This window comes from Poecilia reticulata, unplaced genomic scaffold (assembly GCF_000633615.1).
Source record: "Poecilia reticulata strain Guanapo unplaced genomic scaffold, Guppy_female_1.0+MT scaffold_255, whole genome shotgun sequence".
NCBI lineage: Eukaryota > Metazoa > Chordata > Actinopteri > Cyprinodontiformes > Poeciliidae > Poecilia > Poecilia reticulata.
In genome coordinates, this window is record NW_007615039.1 from 131,059 (window position 1) to 153,667 (window position 22,609).

The 22,609-nt window shown below is 38.3% G+C and overlaps 3 protein-coding genes across 3 annotated transcripts in view; all 3 read right to left on the bottom strand.

Moving 5' to 3' along the window:
* Positions 1-1,642: 1,642 nt before the first annotated feature.
* On the bottom strand, positions 1,643-2,765 carry LOC103460543 (tripartite motif-containing protein 35-like). Its single transcript, XM_017303376.1, is given in 2 exon segments — positions 1,643-2,381; positions 2,383-2,765. Coding segments are annotated over 2 exon segments (1,107 nt in total). The 5' UTR covers positions 2,751-2,765.
* Positions 2,766-6,358: 3,593 nt separating this feature from the next.
* On the bottom strand, positions 6,359-16,503 carry LOC103460535 (selection and upkeep of intraepithelial T-cells protein 7-like). The gene is made up of 7 exons (XM_017303380.1): positions 16,401-16,503; positions 15,322-15,394; positions 11,331-11,681; positions 9,711-9,906; positions 8,192-8,256; positions 8,010-8,120; positions 6,359-7,615 (listed from the first exon to the last, which is right to left on the bottom strand). Exons 2-7 carry the CDS (start codon positions 15,365-15,367, stop codon positions 7,011-7,013), a joined length of 1,374 nt encoding a protein of 457 aa, XP_017158869.1. The 5' UTR covers positions 15,368-15,394; positions 16,401-16,503; the 3' UTR covers positions 6,359-7,010.
* Positions 16,504-21,184: 4,681 nt separating this feature from the next.
* LOC103460545 (voltage-dependent T-type calcium channel subunit alpha-1H-like) overlaps positions 21,185-22,609 on the bottom strand; it is a 20,628-nt gene continuing 19,203 nt past the window's right edge. Inside the window, exon 22 of the mRNA XM_008402758.2 lies at positions 21,185-21,333. Coding sequence (XP_008400980.1) covers positions 21,185-21,333 — 149 coding nt within the window. The remainder of the gene's footprint in view (positions 21,334-22,609) is intronic.

Below are 22,609 nucleotides of genomic sequence, written 5' to 3' on the forward strand. Positions count from 1 at the left end.
GAGAACTCACCACTGGGTGGCGCACCTCCCCGTCCCAGACCAAACCAACCAACACCTGGCCCAATCTCAATAACAAACAGTAATGTCCACTCGAGCCTTTGTAACAGTCACATTAATAAATTGCCCCGAGAAAAGGGAGAAGATTTTGTTTGTGAGCCAACTTGACCTGCGTTGCATCAACAGTGTGGACAGCAGAGCTGTTATTTCTCTAAAAATAGAGGAACAGTGTTTACTGATGTAGCAGCAGCTATTCGACCACTTCAGTAAAAAACACTTTAGTGGTTTCTTATATTTTCTTTATTTAGTTTTAATTGAGCTAATTTAGTATTATCCTCTCTAGTGCTCTACAGCATTAGTTCATAGTCCTTTATTTAAAAAAAATTCTACATTTCGTCACTATTTATCTTTTCATATTTCAGTTCTGAAGTTAAATCAAAATTCAAAATCAATAGTGTTGTTGAAGGTTTGAGCTAAAATAATTTCAGAAATACTGACTATAATTTAGGAATATAATTTGAGACCACAGTAAATGTTTTATTTTTTCCATTGAGGAAAGCGTTACATATGTTTAACTTCTTGATGTGCGATAACTCAATGTGGAACCTCCGTTCAGGTTATTGAATATTATTTTAATCAGAAGGAAATAAAATGCATCTGAATATGTCATTAATATTACTTAAAAACTTACTGCTAAGAATAGATTATGGCGAGAATCCAGGGCTGGAAGAGTTCAAGCAGAAACGACTGACCGGTTTTGAAGCTCGGCTAACCGGGTGGATCAGGCTGTAGAGTAAGAGGCTCTAATGTCACAGATTCATCACCTCCATTAATGCTTTCACGCTGTAATTCAAACAAGAGGCCCAATCAAGTATTGAGTTCATATAAATGTTCAAACCTTCCAGAAGCCGACATTTGTGCTTAAAACATCTGTTTATGATCAAATTAAATATTCTCATTTCTTCAGACACTGAATTCTGTGGTTTCTTTGTCTGAAAGACAAAATCATAAAAATGTCCAAAAACAAAAACTAAATGTTTTTTCTCTGAGTAACAAATCTCTGTTAATTACTGTTTACTTTCTGATTACTGACAGAAAACATTGAACTTTTATTCAGTATTCTAGTTTTTGAGTTTGTTAAATTAATATTAAATACATTGTGGATGAATTGATTCATGTTAAAGTTTGTTGGTTAAAATCTTCTTTATTAATTAAAAGACTGAGTTGATATTTATGTTTCTAAATTTCCATTAAATCTCCAGTAAATCATGAATTAATCAATGAACAATAAACATTGAAAAATGACTTTTCAGCCAAAACGTTTTTCTTTAAATGAAATACTGAATTAATATTAATGTTTAATGTTACATGTTTAAATTATCAGTAAAATGAGAATCACTGAGATCTTCATCGGTTGGATCTTTACTGTACCCCAAGTGTCAAAGAATAGAAACATCTTCTGAGTGAAGGTGTGTGTGAAGGTGTGTATGTGTGTGTTAGTATCCAGATCAGAGAAGGACAGTTTTCCTCTGTCCCAGTCCAGATTCACGCTGATCCTCTGGAGATTCTTCTGGACTGAGAGACGAGTGGAAGGAGCTGGAGGAGAATATGCAAAGTATTCACCTCCACAGAACCAAATATAAAACTATCCAGATTCTATGTCACCCTTCCTCTTAAGAGACTTTTCCATCACACCAAGTCTCCAGTAAGAACTGTCTCCAGCATCAACATCCCAGCTGTGGTTTCCGGAGTTAAAACCCTCAGAACTCAGAACAGAACCACAGTAGTCAAACCTCTCTGGATTATCAGGAAGCTGCTTTTTCTCTCCTCTAGTCAAACTGGTCAGATCGTCAGAAAGGTACAGGTATGGACTTGCCGTGTTTGGGTCCAGAACCAGAGGAGTGTAGGTCACCATGGTCTCCATGTTGCTCCAGATGTTGAAGGCCAGGTTGCCCAGATGTTTGGCCTGGTCTATCAGAGCTCYTGAGGGCAGCTGTGGATCCTCCAGCAGGGGGCAGCGCTGGACTCTTTCCACTGCAGCCTTGTAGTTGTGCAGGAATGAGACGTCTGCAGCTCTCAGCTCCTCCTCTGTGGCTCTGACTGTGTCTGAAAGAGCTGCTATCTCTCTGCTCAGAGCCTCCATCTTCTCCTTCATCATCCCTCTCTTCTGCTCCTCTTYCTCCCTCAGTGCAGCCAGCCTGGCCTCCTCTTCCTCTGCTAGAAACTGATGAAGCTGCTTAAACTGCTCCCTAATCTGCCTCTCTGTGTGTCGGGCCTGGACCTCCAGGTGTTCTGCTGTCTGATCAAACTCCTCCTGAACTTTCTTCCTGAGCTCCAGCTTCTCCTCTAAAGGCTCCAGAGTTTCCTGAAGGTTCTTCTTGAGCAGCTTCATCGATGGGTCTGAATCTGTGGTTGGTGTGTAAATCTGAATCTCTGCAGACGAGACAAACTGGCTGCTGATGGTCCAGACAGAAGAGTTTGAGTTTCTCAGAGTGCAGAGAGCAGAGACCCTCTGAAGCTTTTTGGTTTCTCTGCTGTAACAAAGACTCACACAGATTCTTCAGAAGCAGACTTAAAGGTGGTTCCTCTCTAGATCTCTTCTTACAAACTGGACACTCTTTTACTGGTTTCTCTTTCCACCAGTTCTGCAGACATTCCTTACAGAAGCTGTGGCTACATGACAGAAGAACCAGATCCTTAAATATTTCCAGACAGATCGGACAGCAGAGATCCTCCTCTAACTTGGAAGCCATTTTATCTCCTCAGAGTGAAGCTGAAACCACAGCAGACAGAAAGTTAAACCAGGAAGTCAGTTTCCCTTCTGTAGAAACTTTATTCTCTTACTTTAACTGTGATTTCCTTGTTCAGTCTGTGTTCCAGTCTGTGTGGACCGAGTTTTGCATGGCACTCAGCAACTTCATTTAAATACGAAAACCTCTGCTAGGCACAAGGGGATGGGGGGTGACAGGGGAACACAGACACACAGCATTTTTGACCATTTTTGGCAGTGCTCGACTCTGACTAAAACCTCTTGCCGAAAGCCCTCAATCTCCATGCGCACGGCAGAACAAGGTGTCAATAGCTGAAGAAAATCCCATTTTTCGTCCTGTGCCGTGATTACGTTTGATCGACATCCAAATGAAACTCCAAAAGACGTCCGCGGGACGTTCACCGGACTCAAAATCAACCACCATTAGACTTTCGGCGGACTTTCATTTGAATGTCCGCTGATTGCATTTTATTCAAAAATCAAAAGCTATATAATGGTTATGCTAGGTCCGTGGGAATGCTAACATAGCAGCCATTTTATTGGAATGCAAGGTTTTCATGAGGAACAGTTGTCTTCCATTACCATGGGATATTAATCCAACGTTTTAACAAATTGTAGAAAAGGAAAGCTGGCCCCGCACTTTACTGTTTTCACATGGAACAGTTGTCTTCTGTTTCCACGACATATTAATCTAATGTAATAAATTGTAAAATCGATGACAACCACTTAACACTTGGCAAAGAATTTCTTAATTTTATAGTATTAACATTAAAGACTACCCACAACAAAATATGATAATCACATTTATTTATACATATGTACCAAAAAGAGGGCTGCACAGTGGCGCAGTTGGTAGAGCTGTTGCCTTGCAGCAAGAAGGTTCTGGGTTCGATTCCCAGCCCGGGTCTTTCTGCATGGAGTTCGCATGTTCTCCCTGTGCATGGTGGGTTTTCTCCAGGTACTCTGGTTTCCTCCCACAGTCCAAAAACATGACTGTCAGGTTAATTGGCCTCTCCAAATTGTCCCTAGGTGTGAGTGTGTGTGTGCATGGTTGTGTGTCCTGTGTGTCTCTGTGTTGCCCTGCGACAGACTGGTGACCTGTTCAGGGTGTATCCCGCCTCTCGCCCGGAACGTTAGCTGGAGATGGGCACCAGCAACCCTCCCGACCCCACTGAGAGACAAGGGTGAAAGAAAATGGATGGATGGATGGTACCAAAAAGACATGAAACCTTCTTAGAACAAAGTAAAACAGCACAGTATACATTTTAGTACAATGGGTTTTTAGAGAAGACATTCACAATAACAAAAAAATTAAAGCAAAGTCAGCAAAGTAACCCGGTGCTTAAAAATAGGATTTTAAAAGAAATATTTACACCAGAACTTATTTTATGAGCGTTGACACATGCACAAAATAATAATAACAACAAAAAAAACAAACCAGACAATCTTGAGCCTTAAAACTTTTGGTGTTCTGAATCAGACGCTTGGTTCTTTGGTACAGCCTCTGAAAAACAGACCCTGCCTCTTGCCCAGAACGTTAGCTGGAGAGGCACCAGCAACCCTCCTGACCCCACTGAGGGACAAAGGTGTATAGAAAATGGATGGATGGATGAGATTATACTTACTAAATATTTCAGTCATCAAGAGCTGGTGAGCAGAAAGACTTCTCTCTCCACCCAGTCTGAAAAGATCTCTGCTGTTCTGCTTGGTGGTTTGAAAGGATCTTGGATAAAATGTTGCAGACAGCAGATCAGGTCCTTCTGAGATCCCGCTGTGATTTTAGGCCTGATTTCTAGTTTCCAGCTGTAATAACTGAAGCTCTGCATTGACTCTAGATCCAAAAATAACAACTTCAGAAAAATGAATAAAGTTATTCCACATCCACGCTTTCATTTGTTCTATTGACCTACTCAAGGTTAAATGGGTTCATAGTGACCTGGTGACATTGTAATGTAGTTGTTCATCATCTGCATTATTTATTAGAACTGGTGGAAAAATGAGGGGCTTCAAACTGACAGATTTTTAGGCGTGGAGTTCGTTTATAAACTGTACTGGTCAACTGTACCGGTTATGGTGATGTTGACCTCATTGCTTCGCTCCCGTGTCCGACTCGCACCAGTACACCCCAGTGTCCGTGGGGTAGGTGTTACCGATGGTGCAGGTGGAGGCAGCAGCCGGAGTAGCATGGCCTGACCCTGCTGTCTGAAGTTCTCCTCTTCACCTTCCAGCCGGTGGAGTTGATCGGATCCTCGCAGCTCAGGGAGATGGAGTCGTAGCGGAAGAACTGGGACCGGTCAGGGCTGACCTGAAGGCAGGCTGAGGGGGTTCAGACGGCTCACATCGGCAATAAATTTAGGGGAAATATTACTTTAAACACAATGAAAATAATTGATCAAAAATAGAGTACGGATGGAGGTGATTAGAGGATGAAGTGGAATTCAAAAACTCGCAATGTTGCATTAGGAACAAAAAACAGAGGAAAGCACGTTAAAGGAAAGACAAAAATGAAGAAATCAACAAATAAAAACTGAAAAATAACAGACGAAGTTGCACAGAAAGTGTGAAACTGCTCTGGAAAATCAACACAAACATTGAGAGAAAAAACAGCATGTGCTGGAAAATATTTCTACAGTTTGATCAGAAAAACAAGCAATTGTTTTAGAACATAATTAGAGATTAATTACAAACAGGCGACAGTAAAGCAGTGGAAAGTTCACGGTGTTTTTACTCACTCAGCATCAGGCAGGACGGTGTTACCAGCATCCTGTCTGACCGTCGACTGACTGAAAAACACGTTTCTCACTTCYTTTGTGAGAAGCAAAGATCCTGCAGGCGCCGCAGAGGCTCCTGAAGGGCGTCAGACTCGTGTTTCCTTTCTGACAATGAAGGTTCACAGAACAAACTGCTTTTTTAACAGAAAACCTGCTACTGTTTGATATTTGTGAGCAGCAGCACAACCACCTTTTAAAATCATTAAGCAGTAAAATGGATCTTGGATTTTTGAACACTGAAAGCAGCGTTTATGAAACCTGAATAATGGGACTTTAACAGACAACATATTGAAATGGACGCCAGTCTGTTGGGTTTCTGAGTTCATTACACAAGGGGCAATCCATACTGAGATAAACATGGCAAATCTTTGTAAATGATTAAGATGTGGGTCCATGACAGGATCCTGAGCAGCATGCCGGGCCAATCGGTGGGGCCATAACACTGCTRCTAAACCTCACAAAAAACATCCAATAACACAGAAAGTTGCAGCTCTTATCTGTGAGGGTGAGGTGCAGTTTTCATTGTTACATCACTTTCARAAAGCKTGGAGGATTTTTTTTCTACCCTGGAGCCCTTTTACTTCAAAGACCTAAACGCCAGGTCTGCCTGAATGCACAACCTAAACGACAACATCATTTTGCAGAAGCACTGAATCTCATCTGTGTGTATGGGGCCCCAGTGGTTTGATGTAGGTCAACTGTTGGCTGTAAATGGGCCCCAAGAGAGAAAGGAGACCATCTCTGCCCTGTCTGGGTCGCTTTTTTCTAGATAAATCAGGAAATATATATTTAATCTAGATAAATCTAGATTAAATATAAATTGGACTCTAAGAGTGATATTGTTATGTTTCTATGCAAATTGTAACATTTTCATGTAAACATGTTTAATTTATTAATATTTGGCTCAAAATTGTCTCAGTGCTGCCCTCTCTGCTACTGCAGCCAGATTTTCTGATTGAAAGCCTGGTTGATGTTTACATCACAGGTATTAGGTATGAAATTGGTATTTATTTTAATTGTTGGAGTTCCTCAGTTTGTGATACTTAACCCATTATCTTTAATTAGTTTATTCACTTGATTTAACAAATTTCATCATTAATTCAAAAATACAAAGTCTTACAACACTTTTATAGAAGTGAAAAAGGAGCAGGAGGTAGGAAAGAAACGTGTAATCTTGTAAATTGTGAAATCTGGTGGGAATCTAATCCCACCATCTTGGAATGTTCTCAACATTAAAACACATTAAGCATATATATAACYAATTAGTTGTTGTTGGTATTAAAGAGACAGTAGCTAAAACCAAGAGTTTCATAAGTGACCAGGAGTATTGCATGAAAAAACGTTTTTATTATTAGTAGTATTATTATTACTTTTTTTATTATCATCCAACATGACTGCTGAAAGAAGGCAGTGGGATAATGAGAKGTGCAGGTATAAGTAGCTATAAGAAAAATGCATTTATCCAAACATTGTTACTCTGTCATATCAGCCAGAGGAGAATAACGGTTAGAAGACTCTAAAGGATTTAAAGGCCATGAAAAATGTCTGCGGTGAACCACTGTGTCACTATAATCACGATTAATTAAGTGATCATTTGTGGGACGGACAAGAAACCTGAGGCCAGCTGCAGAACCTGAGGCACCCAAAGCTGACATGTTGCTTTGATCTAATTTTCTTTTYGATGATCGACCAGGACTCAGTTTGCTGTTTGGCTTTTCATGACCAGATTTKMCATGTTTTGAAGACTTTTTCTGGATCTTTTTGGTGTCTATGTTGAGGTCTGGAGTTTGGGTGAAGTATCTCAGAATATTCTGCTGGGATTCAGAARAACTTTGGAAATTTGTTGTCTTGCCATGCTGGTAGACGTCACCCATAGATCGGATGTCCTCCTGTAGTTGACGGATAGTCTCATCTTTGTGTCTGCTCTCTAATTTCAGATCGTAAATCTGTTTCTCTAGATCCTCAATCTTGATTTTTCCTGTGTTTTCAGCTATGTTATTCAAAAGATTATTCATTACACAGTTCACACTTTTCAAATCAGAGTCGGATGATTTTCTTTGGTTGATTTTCTTCCTCGCTGCAGTGAAAACAAGAAAACAAGAGTTAACACTCATGAAACCTTTACAAGAAACCTAAACTCCATCTGAGGAAATAATCTATTTTTTGTAGCTTTAGGTATATTATTCTTAATGTTGAGTTATTGTGACAATTTATTCTCTTATGTATTATTATTACACTGATTAGACATTGTAAGTTTGTTCACAAATTCAATTTCAGCAACTTTTTTACAAGTAACAATAATTGTTACGTTTGCGTCTTCAAACATCTGTTTGAAGGTGCTAGTTTTAGTCTACTGCACCCATTTACCATTCCAAAACCGGATGAGACGTAGTTTTGTGATCATTTTCTTAATGGTACAAATTTGTTCTTGTCCTTTAGCAATTGATTATCAAAAAACAGCTCTTACTTACCATTTTTGCAAGAGGTCTGCCACATGCAAATTGAGATTCCAGACAAAAGCAAGACAACAGAAATCACTCCAACYATGCAGCAAATTTCAAACTTGAACCTCGTACAGGAAACTAAAAGGAAAAGAAGTGTTAATAAATCAACTTATGATTGTAATTTTTTTATTTATTTATTTTTTTTTTACCTGAAAGGAAGATCTCTGCAGTCCTGTTCTGATCCATTTGTGGTTGGTTCATTCTCCAGACAATCCTGCGGTCACGTGGTCATCAGTTTATTTTAAAGTAATTAAACCATTTTAGGCAAACAACTCATGTAAAAATGTTTACACACATCAATGCTGAACAACTCAACCCTGGATACATGGTAGATAATGGTGGATGGAATCAAAAGATTAATTAAATTAAATTCCTGACCACATTAACTCATGGGCTCCCTCTAGTGGCATAAAATAATTGTGATTTTTGACATCACAATTATAAATCTGAAGAGGCAGATTTATGATGGTGGGTTTGCATAATAATCCATAATTTCATGCTGATTTCAACTCACTGCAGCAAACTTTGTAAAGCTGCTTCATGAGGTAGTGAGAGCTGCTTGCTCTGCTGGTTTCCCTAAAAACAGATAGAATCAAATATGCTTTTCTCTAGTTTACTAACTTTATTTGTACTGACTACATTCCTAGCAAAAAAGAGCACTTGCAATCTAAAAGTGACAAATAGCTATTATTTTAAAGAAGRAAATAAAGACAGAATCWGATCATGAAGATATTTTACATAAATTGGAGGAACTATTTTATCAGCCACTCATTGGCAGAATTAGACAAACCACATCAATGAATACAAGCCTGTATACCAATGACCCTCAGTCATCTGGATTATGTGTATGGGTGCAGGAGTGGATGTGTGCTGAGAGGGTGGGTTTGTGAGTCTGCGTGGATTGAGTGTATGCAACTTGGAGGTGGGTGCGCTTTTGAATAGTCAACACCCAGGAGTGGCACAGATCTGGTTGCCCCAGACCTTAAAGGTTGTACCAGCCCCAGGTGGGAAGACAACAATCAACCCYTCAGGCCATTTGCCCAACACAGAAACAAAAGTCCAAAGCAAACAGCAGGAGCAACAATCCCCTCACACAAACAATACCGCACCAGTGCACTCAAACCCATMTCCACATCAGATGCAACAGCATCTGAACTGATGGCTCCCAYACCCAGYATTCTCATCCCTGGTGTATGCACAGTTCTGTTAATGTGAAATATTGCAATGGATGAAGGTGTAAATGTCTGAAGTGCTTTAAGAAGGGAAATGCAAGCCAACCCTGAAGCCCTACATTTCTGGACAGAGCAAAATCAGAGACATGGCTGGTGCTTTACTAAGGACCATCATACTGATGGGTTGTTCTAAGAACATTGAACTTATTTCCAACAATATACTGGATAAGGGAATAAGTCCAATTGCCTTAGGATTATCATGTGCTGGATGACAGAGAATCCACAACAGAACACAATAATTATTGTAATCTTTTATTGTTTATTGTCTTTGATTTTTGATTTTCCTATTAGTAAAATATATGTGGTAAGTACTATTAAATCCTTTATATATGGGATAAAAAAGTGCTTTTTTTTATATGGTCCAGACATTTCTATATTATATTACATATGGAAAAAAAGAAGGTTAAAAAAAATGAAAACTGTGAGCTCCTGTTACCTTCTTGTGGAATCCTGCATAGAGAAAGTTTGCCTAGAGGTGAAGCATCTTCTGGAATCTTGTTCCTGGTTCGGCCCCTCATCAGTGATGTCATTTCCTTCATCATCCAAAGACGGCCAGCAGCTTGTTTCATATGCCACAGTCGCTCCTTCACTTTCAATAAAAACCACTGCGACTTCCGGCTCAGACGCTGCAGCTGTGGAAACGTTATGATCAAACATGGAGATGAGCATTCAGCTTCTATGCACCGCAAATCTGGAACAAATCCCCAGAAAACTACAAAACAGCTGAAACACTGAGTTCCTTTAAATCAAAACTGAAACCCACCTGTTTAGAGATGCTTATGAAACATTATAAATGAAACATTGGCCAACATATTTTATATCTATAGATGATTGTGATGAAGGCACTCAACAAAAAGTAATGTTAGTCTACTGGTGACTGTTGTTTTTATCCCTTTCATTTTTATGTTTTTATGATGTAAAGCACTTTGACTTGATTGATTTACTTGTGTCTGCCTCCATTTTGTAGTCACACAGGTCTGTCCAGTCAAAGGCCTGGACTCCACTGGAGCCCTAAGTCATGGTATGTTGGCACCATGACGTTAGCAGCAGATCCTTCAGCTCCTGTGTGTTGTAAAGTAGGATCCCTATGGATCAGACTTGCTTTCCCAGCACATCCCAAAGACAATTGGTTGGATTGAGAAAACGGGGACAACATTGTGCAAAACAAAGTTGCCTTGCAGGTAAGCGGCACCCACACATCTGGTCATCTACAGCGTATAATGTAACCAAAAATGGTAGCTGTTTGCATGTGGCTCCATGATTCAGTTCTGGTGCTCACATTCCCTTAAGTTTCTCATTTAACAGTGGACAGCTTATTTAACAATATGCTATATTAAGTGCTTTATATAGCATATATATCTATTTTTGGTTGAAGTACTAACATTTATTTTACAAAGTTACAGTTGCTATGCACATCTACTCCAGAAGAGGGCACAATAGTCCCAAAATGGGTATAGAGGGACATCACCGGTGCACAACCAGGAAGTAAAAGCAGCTGTGGCCTAATAACTACATGCCTTTATTGTCTTGTCTACATCCATAGATTCWCATTKAGACAACAGAGTCTATGCCAGGTGTGTGCCACTTACCACCTGCCCAGCTTTTCCCCCAGGGCAGGCGGTCCTTGGATCAGCAAACAAGAATCACAGTTTTGGAGTTGCTCTGACCCAGTTGTCCAGTCATCACAGTTGGGTCTTATCAAAGTCACCAATCTCATTTTTTCCCAAGTCCCAATACAAAAACTTTAAAGAACAAAATGTTCACAATTTGCATCGGATATTACATTGTTTACTTCACCTGTCAGTGGTCAATATTTATGAACCTTCAGGTATGTCAGCAATYTAAAAGTCCCGGATTTGYCAAGTTTAGGGAAAGTGAAATGCGCAGGGAAAATACAATGAAGACATAAGATTTTTATTATAAAACATAACATTGCAGTGGTGGCCTTGATGATGAAAAAAAAAAATATAATAATAATAATGGTGCACATATAAACGAAACATTTAAATCTTGCCCAGTTCAATTAAGTATATTAAACAAAATAAATCCTACATACCAACCGCCAGCTCTACTTTTGTCGCCTCTCTGCTTCCGTTCCTTTGGATGATCAAACACTGATAGATCCCGGCGTCTGACGGCTTCAGGTTGGAGATCCTCAGCGAGACGTTCCCTTTCTTCACCTCTCTCATGAAGAGACTCGTCCTGAACTCAAAGTCCAAATTCTTCATCTCAAAGGTCTCAAAGCCATCACGGTACAAGAAGACGATGTCTGAGTCCAGGCCTTCCTTGGACCACTCCACTGTCGGAACGTGATCACTCACAGGGATTTTCAACTTGCAGGGGAGGATGGCGTTTCCACCAGCAAAGGCTACGACCTTCTCAGGGTGAACATTTGCAGAATAACCACCTGGAAGTTACAGTGTAGTAAATATAATTGGTTTCAAAAAGAAAAAAAGCAGATCACAATTTTAAAAATGCACAGAAAAACCATCTGCTGAGCAACTCCTCAGAGACTCCAAGCTCTGTGTGCGAATTAGTGCCGAAAAAGGTGCTAAGAAAGCAACATTAGCAACAAATTCCAAGTTCTTCTGGTGGATTGTTAGAGATTTTTTGGTATTATCATTTTGTTGTTACTTTAGTTCATATTCAGTCTAATGTTCAATTTAAAGTGTTCTCTTCATTCTGTGTGTATAAACTGACCTGGAGGCCCCATCTGCCTGTGTCTTCATGTGAAACAGTTAACTGTGTTTCCCAGACCTTAAATTACATTTCCACAGGTGCCTTCTTATCAACCGGATTACTCCCTATTTTAGAAACTGCCTGTGTGCAGTAATAAATTATCTCTTACCTATCCTCCCTGTTTCTGCTTGATAATAAAAGACAAGCTGTAACCAAACGCTCAGTGAACGGCTTGGAGGAGCAGTTTGCTGAGTCTTCTCCTTTTGCAAAAGCTTGGTCATAAAATTAATATACGTTGTCTGTGGTTCTTTTATTGAAGGTTCGAGAAAAATACCTATCATGGACTGTGTTATTTAACATCTTTAGTTTCTGAGAGATGTCTCGAGTAGCCAAAATCTTACTGGTTTCATACAGAATTGGTGACACAGCTGCCCTTCGTTGGACTGTACCTTGAGAAAAAAGGTCAAAGCAAACACCAAAGTCTAAACAAAAGAAACAGTAACTTTTGTAAATTAGAYCATGAATCTAATTTACAAAAGATTTAGCACAGGACAACTCAAAGGGTTACTTTAAAGAAAACAAACAAAATACAAAAACAGAAAACCCTCCATTTGGTAGAACCTGGCGATGCAACGAGTGACATCATCATACAGCCATATAAACAGGAAGTACTGGGCTGACCCCTCCCATTCACCTGTTCTGGCAGTAGCATCTAAAGGTGTCAGAGTCCGTTTCATATTGGGCCATATGAAAAATCTTAATGCTCTTAAAGGGCCGGTTTGCCAGAATGTATTGATAAAACCTGTTAAACATATTACTAACCAGCTGTGGTTGGATTTTGTGGTTTTTCTAATCAAAATCACAAATTTTCTGAAGCTAATTTTGAAATATTKGTAAGAAAATTTTATATGTGTGCTAATGTATGATGTTAAATGTGACATTTTATTAATAGTCGAATTGATCACCAACTATAACTTGGCATCAAACAAGACTGAGGCAGTAGTCGATTAAACCCAATGTTTTTGGCAAATTTTGAGAAGAATTTATAATAAAATCTGAAAAAATGTGGGGATTTTGAGGATTTGTAAAAAAAAAATGGAGGGACTCATTTAAATAATTTGGAGTCTAGGGGCCACATAAAAAGCTATAGCGGGCCAGATTTGGCCCCCGGGCCTTGAGTTTGACACATGTGATCTAAAGGGACAAACAATGGTGAGTATGACATAAACAATTTACCAGAAATACCTCTCATTATAAAATAAGCATTCATAATGCTGATGGGTAGATGAGGCATCGTGAAGCGTTTTGACACATTGATACGTCTTGTTGGAAACTCGTTAATGAGATTCCAGGAGAGCCAATCAACCAAAAACCGACCAAACTTTAATAAAGATACTGGATATATCTTGGAGATCCACTTAGACATCAAAATGCACATGACGTTGCTCCTGTGGTAATTCCAGTGAAATCTTTTGTCTTTTGTAAGTACAAAACCGTCATCGTTAAAAAAGCAAACTCTCCCTCTTTGTCCTGCTGCGTTTCCCGCTCCCTCCACCATGTGATCATATCTGGTTTATTTCATGATTGTCTGATTTGTTCGACGACATTCCGTAGTTGAATCCTTATTCCTTGTATGGTAATGGGATGTGGATCGATCTCAGAGGCAATCAGAGCCGGATACAGCAAGAGGAGGGACGAAACACTGAAACACAGCAGGACCCCAGTCATGCTCTACATGCAATGGATATAATTCCCTGTATTTTAAGTGGTTGGGGTGCAGCAGCAGGAGGGTTTTTCCCAGGGCATTATTCCTGCAGGAACCATAACTGCATGCACATTTATATTTAAAACTCATAAAGTTAGGCTTAGTGATTAATCATGATTAATCACGGCACTGGAATATGATTAATCTGATTTAGTTTTTTTGAATTGCCAACACTTGGAATAAGATAGTTTGGATAAGCTGAGAACAATATATATACATGCGCTAGATTGTATAACTAATATATGTTGAATTTTTGTGTTTCTGATTGGAGACATTATAAAACACAACTTGAGCCACATCTCTATGAAACATCTTTGCAGACACTTTAGATTATTATATTCTCTTGAACTTCCCTCACCTGAGCTAAGTGCTGTGTAATCATGAGCGATACACACGGTTTGCATGCCAGGACGGCTGCAGTAAGCTGCTGCGGGGTTCCTCTTATGACTCACAAACTAAGAATGCTAAGAATGGAAAAACTCCATCCATCCATTTTCTGGACACCTTTGTCCCTTAGTGGGGTCAGGAGGGTTGCTGGTGCCTCTCCAGCTAACGTTCCGGGTGAGAGGCGGGGTCACAGGTTGCCAGTCTGTCGCAGGGCAACACAGAGACACACAGGACAAACCACCATGCACACACACACTCACACCTAGGGACAATTTGGAGAGACCAATTAACCTGACAGTCATGTTTTTGGACTGTGGGAGGAAACCGGAGTACCCGGAGAAAACCCACCATGCACAGGGAGAACATGCAAACTCCATGCAGAAAGACCGGGAATCGAACCCAGAACCGTCTTGCTGCAAGGTAACAGCTCTACCAACTGCGCCACTGTGCAGCCCATGGAAAAACTCATGTGACTCATTTTTTTATCATTACGTCATCGAGAGGACATAAACATTATTACTGTAAATGTATAGATTTCCTGGAACTCGTAGCTCTAAGTTGAACAAGTTGAATGCTAGTAGTTTTAGTGCATTAGAGCATTTTTAATACAGCTCAGAAAGTCTCTCCTGGGAAACAGATTTCCTTCAATATTCATCTTTCCTAAACATGCAGGTTTCACAACCAATGGAGGCACAATATGCAAACTCCACACACTTCTTTTCTGAATTCTCCTGTATGCAAAAAGAATATAATAAAAAAAAGACAAAATGTGCTTAGATGGGATGGGAAAAGAAACCAGATAGAATCAAAAGCTTAAGGGTGAGGAATGATCAGGAACGATGTTGTTGTTTGTTATAAAAAGATTTTTAGTATCAAAAGCCCCACTGTAACCATTTACACCACATTTATAGTAGCACTTCGACTCTGTTTCTTTAAAGCCACTTACAAAACATGTCCAATAAATCAGTCATCTTACTAAAAATCTGTCTCCAAGTAAAAATGAAATCTCTAAACTTGGCCTTTTATTCAAAAAAGCTCTGCTTTAGTGTCTTTGATCCTGTTTTGTTAAATACGTTTGAATGATTAAATCTCAGGCTAATGTTATTCTGAAAAGGAGCAGTTTTGTTGCTTATTATTTGCCAACCTAAGTCTACACATATACACATTTATAGATAAATCTTTCATGTAAAACCACATCTCCCTTTTTAATACATACCCTTGAAGAAGATCACTCCAAGTACGAGGTAAAGCCAAAAATACATCGCCAGGTGGTCTGAAGAAAATTCCCTCTGTTTCATGAGAAAAATAATCGTTTTGTTTAAAAAACAAAAAATCACATTTATGAACAGCCCTTTTTAAATCCTGTCAGCAGAAGARCTGGTCTGATTCTGATTCAACTTCATTCATAAATCCTCTTTTCCTTTGTGGGCGTGTCGCGCTGCACTGTTTGGTCTGGCCACTCAGCTACGTCATGCAGACGTACACGCACAGCTCCTCTCCTATGACAAACTACAAACCTGTCTGTCAGAGGAGTGTTTTACTGTTCTGAAAACTGGAAAAAGGACCACAGCCTAACATCAGAACTGAAACGACACAAAGTGGGTAAAATCCCAACCTGTTTGTCTTCTGCTTTGCTACCTAAAGGCATGTAATAATGTTCAACTGTCTTAGGGATGGAGGAAAAACAGCAATATACATGCAACTAATGCATTTCTTTTAAGACTTTAAACACGACTTCATTACTTCATTACCAAGAAAACAATTGGAAATTCGCTCTGAATGCATAAATTATTCCATTTTGTTTGAAGAGCACCAACTTTTTTTTCTGCAAGTGTTTTTCTTGTCAGGAAACATGTTTTATTTTGCATGAAATTATCACAGAAAAAAACCAAAAGAAATTAAACATTAAGATTAAAATAATGAAAATACTATCAGGTCACTTTTTAATATTCAACAGATTTTGTGTAGCTTCATGCCAGGTCACTTTTTATTCATTATAATAAACACATTTCTTCTTTCCAGTGTGTCTTATAAGATTATTAACTGAACAAAAAATTTAATTCTTATTTAATCCCACACAGATCTCAGTTTAATCTCAAAAATGTATTTCACGTATCACTTCCACCTCTTCCTGACGGCAATAAAGAGCTTGTTACTGCTGATGCAAGTCTTTCTACAATACTTCACTTCCGTTCCCACTGACGCAAAACCACCGTCGAACTAAAATACAACATAAACTTAAATGAGACGGTGTCACGATGACATAAAAAAAAATGATACATGACATAAACATACCTCGCTGGCTAACCGTTCCGTTTGAGGTAGAAATGAGAGTAAAAAGTAAATAATTCTTTAATTCCTTGGAACAACTACTTCTAATGTGCCTCCTTCTTGTCATGYGCTTCTTCYTTTTCCGTTGCCTCTGCCTAACATTCTGGATTGCACGTCCTACTTAAACTTTTCAMAATAAGAGTCATAACRAAAGATGTGCATAATACAAAATAAAACGTAAACTAAAATTATGGCAGTAAAATCATATCCTTTAATTCTCACWRTCTTTTTAATAATCTAACTTAGTCTAAAGCTAACTCAGGACTAAACATTTCAGAATATTTACAATACCTTGGAAAAGTTTTACCCTAAACCTTTAACACTTTTTAATGTTATAACACAACCTTGAGGCTCCGCTCACACAGAMATGTTTTTCTCTAAAACAGGTAAGTTTTTGAACATGCATCCATGTCAATTACATTTACTTGAGTAACTTTATTGAACAATGTACTTTTATGAGTATTTTTACTATGCTGTACTTTTTACTTTTACCTGAGTAATTTTATTCTGAAGTATTTCTACTCTTATTTGATTAAAACTTCTGTATTCTTAACCCACTGAACAAAAACAAAACCTTCAGTTCTTGTTAGTTTCTTAAGTTTCATGTTGAAAGAAATTGATTTGGAAAAATGTAATTTTGCTATTTATTTGCCTGGTTATGTAATTTTTTGGATGCCTACTTTCTAATTTTACTTGAAAATAAAATGTCACCTAACCTCTGCGCATGTCCCAATGTAAACAACATTTTTGGTATGAAAATGTAAAACAAAATAACAGAATGCAGTTTATAAATTCTGCCCTGACATTTTTGTGTGGTGAGTGAGAGCAAATCTTTCGTGAAGACATATTAGTCTGACCTTTAACCTCACCTATTACATCTCCGTGGACGTGGTTGCAGAACCTTTAATAAGGTTCGAGCCAGCGCTCTAAAARATKACTGCACAAGACTCTACTTGTGATTTCTTGTTCACCTTTCTTGTTTTCTTGTTGCATTTACTACGAATCTTGTGAGGAGCCATTATGTGAAAGTCCTGTGTGCTTAACTAGAGTCACTTACAGGTCTGGAAGARTAAAAATTATGTTTTGGGACAGTTTATTGTTGATAAAATCTTTTCTGAAAAGTGTTTTGAAAACTACAACCYATTGTAGAAATAAAAGGTTCTAGTGAGGACGAGGTTGAGGGTTCCTTTATAAATTCACTTTATCATCAATAAATGAATAATAAACACTGGAAGCTAAAATTTRTTTAGTCCAGTTTAAACTTTTAATCTGATCTTCATGGAGTTTAGCTATCAAAAGCTTCAATCAAAAACAGCAACAAGTTTATGGCAGCATGCCATCAGTCATTCAGTTTCTTAGAAACATCCAGGAACAGGCTTTTATTTTGTTGAAGAAAATCATTATTTTTAGTGTTTAATACAGTTTCATCTTTTTTTTTACCAGATTCCTTAAGTTTGAACAGGTTTCTATTAGTGATTTAAAATTAAACTACTGCTGGGTAAGTATTCAAAGTACCAAGGAAAAGAAAGATTTGCAGAGCTTCTCCTCGGACCCCTGTGGTCTTATAACAGATTAGTGTGAAAAGCTTGAACTTCTACTGATTGTTTCCCAGGCAGACAAAGGGCAGATCAAAGATCTTAGCAAATGATCTGCTGTAACTACAAGTAAAATAAAGGTCAATAGGGCAGAATAAGTTCTTAATTTTAAAGCTATAATTATGCTATTTCAATCAAGACATGTTAAGTTTTAAAACTAGCTTATTTTAAATTTATTTTCGTAACACTATCTATTTATCTATCTCCTATCAAGCTATAAGAATTATAGAAAACTTGCTAACAAAAAGCCTCAGACCTGCAGCCCACAGGCTGTTCTAGACACAGGCCAACAGAAGTGGCTCTTTGGCTCACTTATACTTAATGATCAAATATTGCCCTGTTTTTTGTTTCATTCTTTTTATTTGCCCTGAAGGCAGCAATTTATTCACATATACGTAAATTTATTATAATTGATACTTTAAAGATGAATTGTCCAAGTTTATGTCATTGTGCTTGTTCTAAATAATCAACACTTTCTTCTTTGATTTCCAATTTTGACTTCCAATGATTCACTTCCTGCTAAAGAGCCCCCTGGTGGTTGAAGAAAAATCCACAGAAAAGCCTCATGGTTCAAAGTGGAGGTAAAAAAAAAAAATTAAAAAATAGCGGCTTGTAGTTGGAAAAATACRGTAAATGTGCYAAGTTATTCCTTCCCAGTTATTCCTTTGTTATATTTTAAAAGCTCCCTCTTTTAGTTTTTGTTGTTTGTATTGTTTGAGTTTCTCTGTATTCCTAAACTGGATATCAAATCTTTCTATTTCCAAATCTGTTAGAACAGAACTAATGATTTAAATCCAGGGTGAGTTAAAGCAGCTCTGCCATGTGCAGGTGCTGCCTTTCCTCATACCGTCGCCCTGATTCAGTCATTTGCTTCACGTGCTTCACTTTACCACAGAGGCTCCAAAGCCGTTTAAAATAATCTAAATATTAAAAAATCCTTCCAGTTTTGATCATCGCTCTATTGATGCTTGTCTCAATTTAAAATGGTCCTAATTTAAACACAAAGTAAACACTRTTTTACTCTATTTTCACACATAGGGTGAAGATGTAGCAATAATTTTAGTGAATGATTATTCTATCAGCTGTTCTGATGAATAATTGGATAAAAAAAAAAAATCGGCACGTTCTGCTGACTTTTCACTTAACCACCTCAGCTTATTTTATACAATATCACATAAAAAATCTAAATAAATAATTAAATTCCATTTATTAATAAAACAGTACACAATTTAATGAATACATATGAAAAATGCATGTCAATAAAAAAAATATATAGATTACTGTTTCAAAATTAGGCAAATACATTTATTCAATAATTTAACATGCGTTTGTACAATTCTTCAGCACATTTGACATCTCTATGTACACTAGAGTAAAAACTGACGTAAAAAGTATAAACATTGGATAGTTCATACAGAAACAAGGCAAGAACATCCTTAAAACTGTGTTTTAACATTAAAACAGTTGCTGAAACAATACAAAGAAAATATGGCGGTTTCTCTGAGTTTACTCGCCGTCCTCCACGACGTGTTCTCCGGGCATCGAAGGATCGCTGAGAAGTACAATCATTTTCATCCGCATTTCCCCAATTCCTTCCTTTTACAGAAAGAAACATCAAGTAGGTAATAAGCCTTTCCATGTTTAAATTTCAAAGTTGGAAATCAAACATATATTTATATATTTTATGTACAACAAAATGGAAGTTTGGTTGTGAATTCTACCAGCTGTTAGAAACGCTGTAATTTTACTCACTGGTTTTAGGGCTGCGTACACGCTGCAGCCTGAAGTGACCCAATTCTGATTTTTTTATCAAATCTGTTTGTTTTTTTTTTGGAGTGGTCGTTCACTCATATGTTTTCTCCAGTCTGAACTGCAAATTACCTGAAATTGTCCTGGATGCGCAGTAGAGGGCGCAATAACGTCACACATAGAGAGCGAGCCAACAGCCATGAAGAAGAAGAAGAAGAAGAAGAAGAAATAGTAGTAGTAGTAGTAGTAGTAGTAGTAGTAGTGCTCGGAAGTAAACATGGATGCTAACGGCGGAGCGAAGTTGTTGTCTGGCCGGAGCCGACATATTGACTTAATCCCCGTTATAGTCCGTCATGGTTGTTGTTTTTCTTCCTGTTTGCGCGTATTAGGACGCAGAATGGTGACATTTGTTGAGTATCAGAGACGTCCAGGTCGGATGAATGCGACCTGGACGTTAGGTCACATTTGAATCGCATTCGAAAAGACTCTGACCTGTGCTGTTCAGTCTGTCATTAAAAGATCAGATACAGGTCACATTACKTCAAAATAAAAAAATGAAAAATATAGTTGGAATTGGGCCACTTCAGGCTGCAGTGTGAACGCAGCCTAGGAGTCAGACTCAGTCACTTGGTTCTAGTGAAACAAACTAGAACACTTAGGATAATTTATGCTCTCGGATCTGTAGGAACAGTTTGGTTTGCCCCGTTCCTGTTCTGACATGGAGATACACCAGTGCACAGACAGATCCATGAAGACATGCATGAGTGGGTTTGCTGTGGAGCAACTTGACCTCAACCGACAGAATATCTTTAGGATGATTTAGATTGAAGATTACAAGCCTGGGCTTCTTTTCCAACATCAGTGTTGGAAAACTCTGATGAAAAAAACTCTTAGACAGTCGATGTGCGTATGCCACTTTTCATCGACGACACGTTGTTTTAGCGCCAAAACCACAAATCAACACGGAGAACACAATTTAGAATGCAAACTGTTGTTCCCATTACCATCTACAATCACTCCAATACGAGGTACAACTACGTTTCATTTTCCTTTGGGATCAATAAAGTATTTTTGAATATATATTTTTTTTAATTTGAACATCAAATCATATAAATAGGAAGGCCAAAATAACCTGACTGTACAAAAAAACAAAAACAAAGACTTTATAGACTCTTGTTTTCAACATAAATGTCCATAAATATAGTTTAACAATGTCTCAAATATGCGACAAAAGGGAATGGAGGATACTGACGAGCTGCCTGCGTCAAACATTACTCATGTGCTGCTGATCTCATCCTAGTTGAGTGACCCAATTATCTGAAATGTATCGATAGATTTCCTCGATCGTCATCTGGAGAAAGGCTCCTTCTTGCCGTGAGAAGCCAGTTTTTCTCACGTTATTATTCAATAAGTCACGGTGTTCATGCGTACCTTCAGGATGCCGCTCCAGTTATCTCCTGTGCTGACTTTGTACAGCGTCAGTAAGGCCAGCATGAAGTTGTTGAAGTCGCTGAGGCGGTGCAGGCCGAGGCAAGGGAAGTCTATGGAGCATGCTGATCAACACAGAGACAAACAAAATTCCTCAAAAAAAAATCCCGTCTAATCTATTGTGAGCATTTACACAGTAATGATCAGTTTGAAGAGTTTCAGTCAGGTTGAGTCCAGAGTCATACGTTTTAGTCCACAAGGCAGACATCCTGTCTACTTTCAAGACTAGGCTTAAAGCTTTCCTTTTTAATACAATTTAAAGTTAAGAGTGGCTTAGCCTACCCTCAGCGAACCCTGTAGTTTAGCTACTAAATGCTTTTTGTCAAGTACAGCAATAAAACTAAACTTGACTTATAATTAGGATGGAATTGGACTGTATGTAATTAAATCTGCCTGTACAAGCGGCTTGTGAAACGGACTGCATGTTTCTCTATAGAAACTGGATGTGTTTTGTCTTGTAAAGTGCAAAGAGGTAATATCTGTTGTGAATTGGCGCAATATAAATGAACTGAAGTGATATAAACTGAACAAAATGACAATTCCAACAATCTACGCAAGGTTCATTCTTTGGTTCTTCCGTTTCAAAACAAGACAAAAATGTGCGTGTTCTGTTTTGTTTCTTTTGTCTATTTTAATGGTCCAACCAAATTTGAGATTTAAATTTTATAARTGCATATATCTACAGGAGGATTCCAGGTTTTACAAACAGCTTTGGTAATTTCAACACCCACACATAGCTTTGTGACATCTGCTGCAGATATCAGCCGTTTTATTTTTTACTGGGGCTTCCTGTGGACAACCAAACCAAGCAAATCACAAACGGAACGGCGTCATCTGAACAGGGTGCAAACATTGGAAGGTGAGGAAATCCTGGGAACTTTGTTTCAATATTTGTCGATACAGAAGCACAGTGTGGAGAAACTTAAACAAAGAAGACTCAAAGTATGGGGAAAGAGGGCAGCGTTGGTTGAAAGGTAGGCTTTTCTTTTCTCTGGCTTCAAACAGTGTGGTAGCTAGCACTTGCTAGCACTAAGTAATCTGTGCCTACCTTGCAGAGTTCCTCCTTGGCAATCGGTGTAGATAAAAATATCGACTCATCGATGCTTTGTGGTCCATTTTTTCAATTACATATCAATTTGGAACAGCCTGTGAATCAATTAGATCTCCTATCACACCATGGTGAGCAAAATCTGAGGTGTCATAAAAGTTCTTCATCTTGAGCTTAGCAAGTAACTGTTGATGGASATTAAATTGTACATATCAATACCCAAGCAAATAAATCTTTTAACTTTATTTTTTGTCAGTTTCCAAATCTAAAAATCAGAAAAGCGAGTTTGTAGT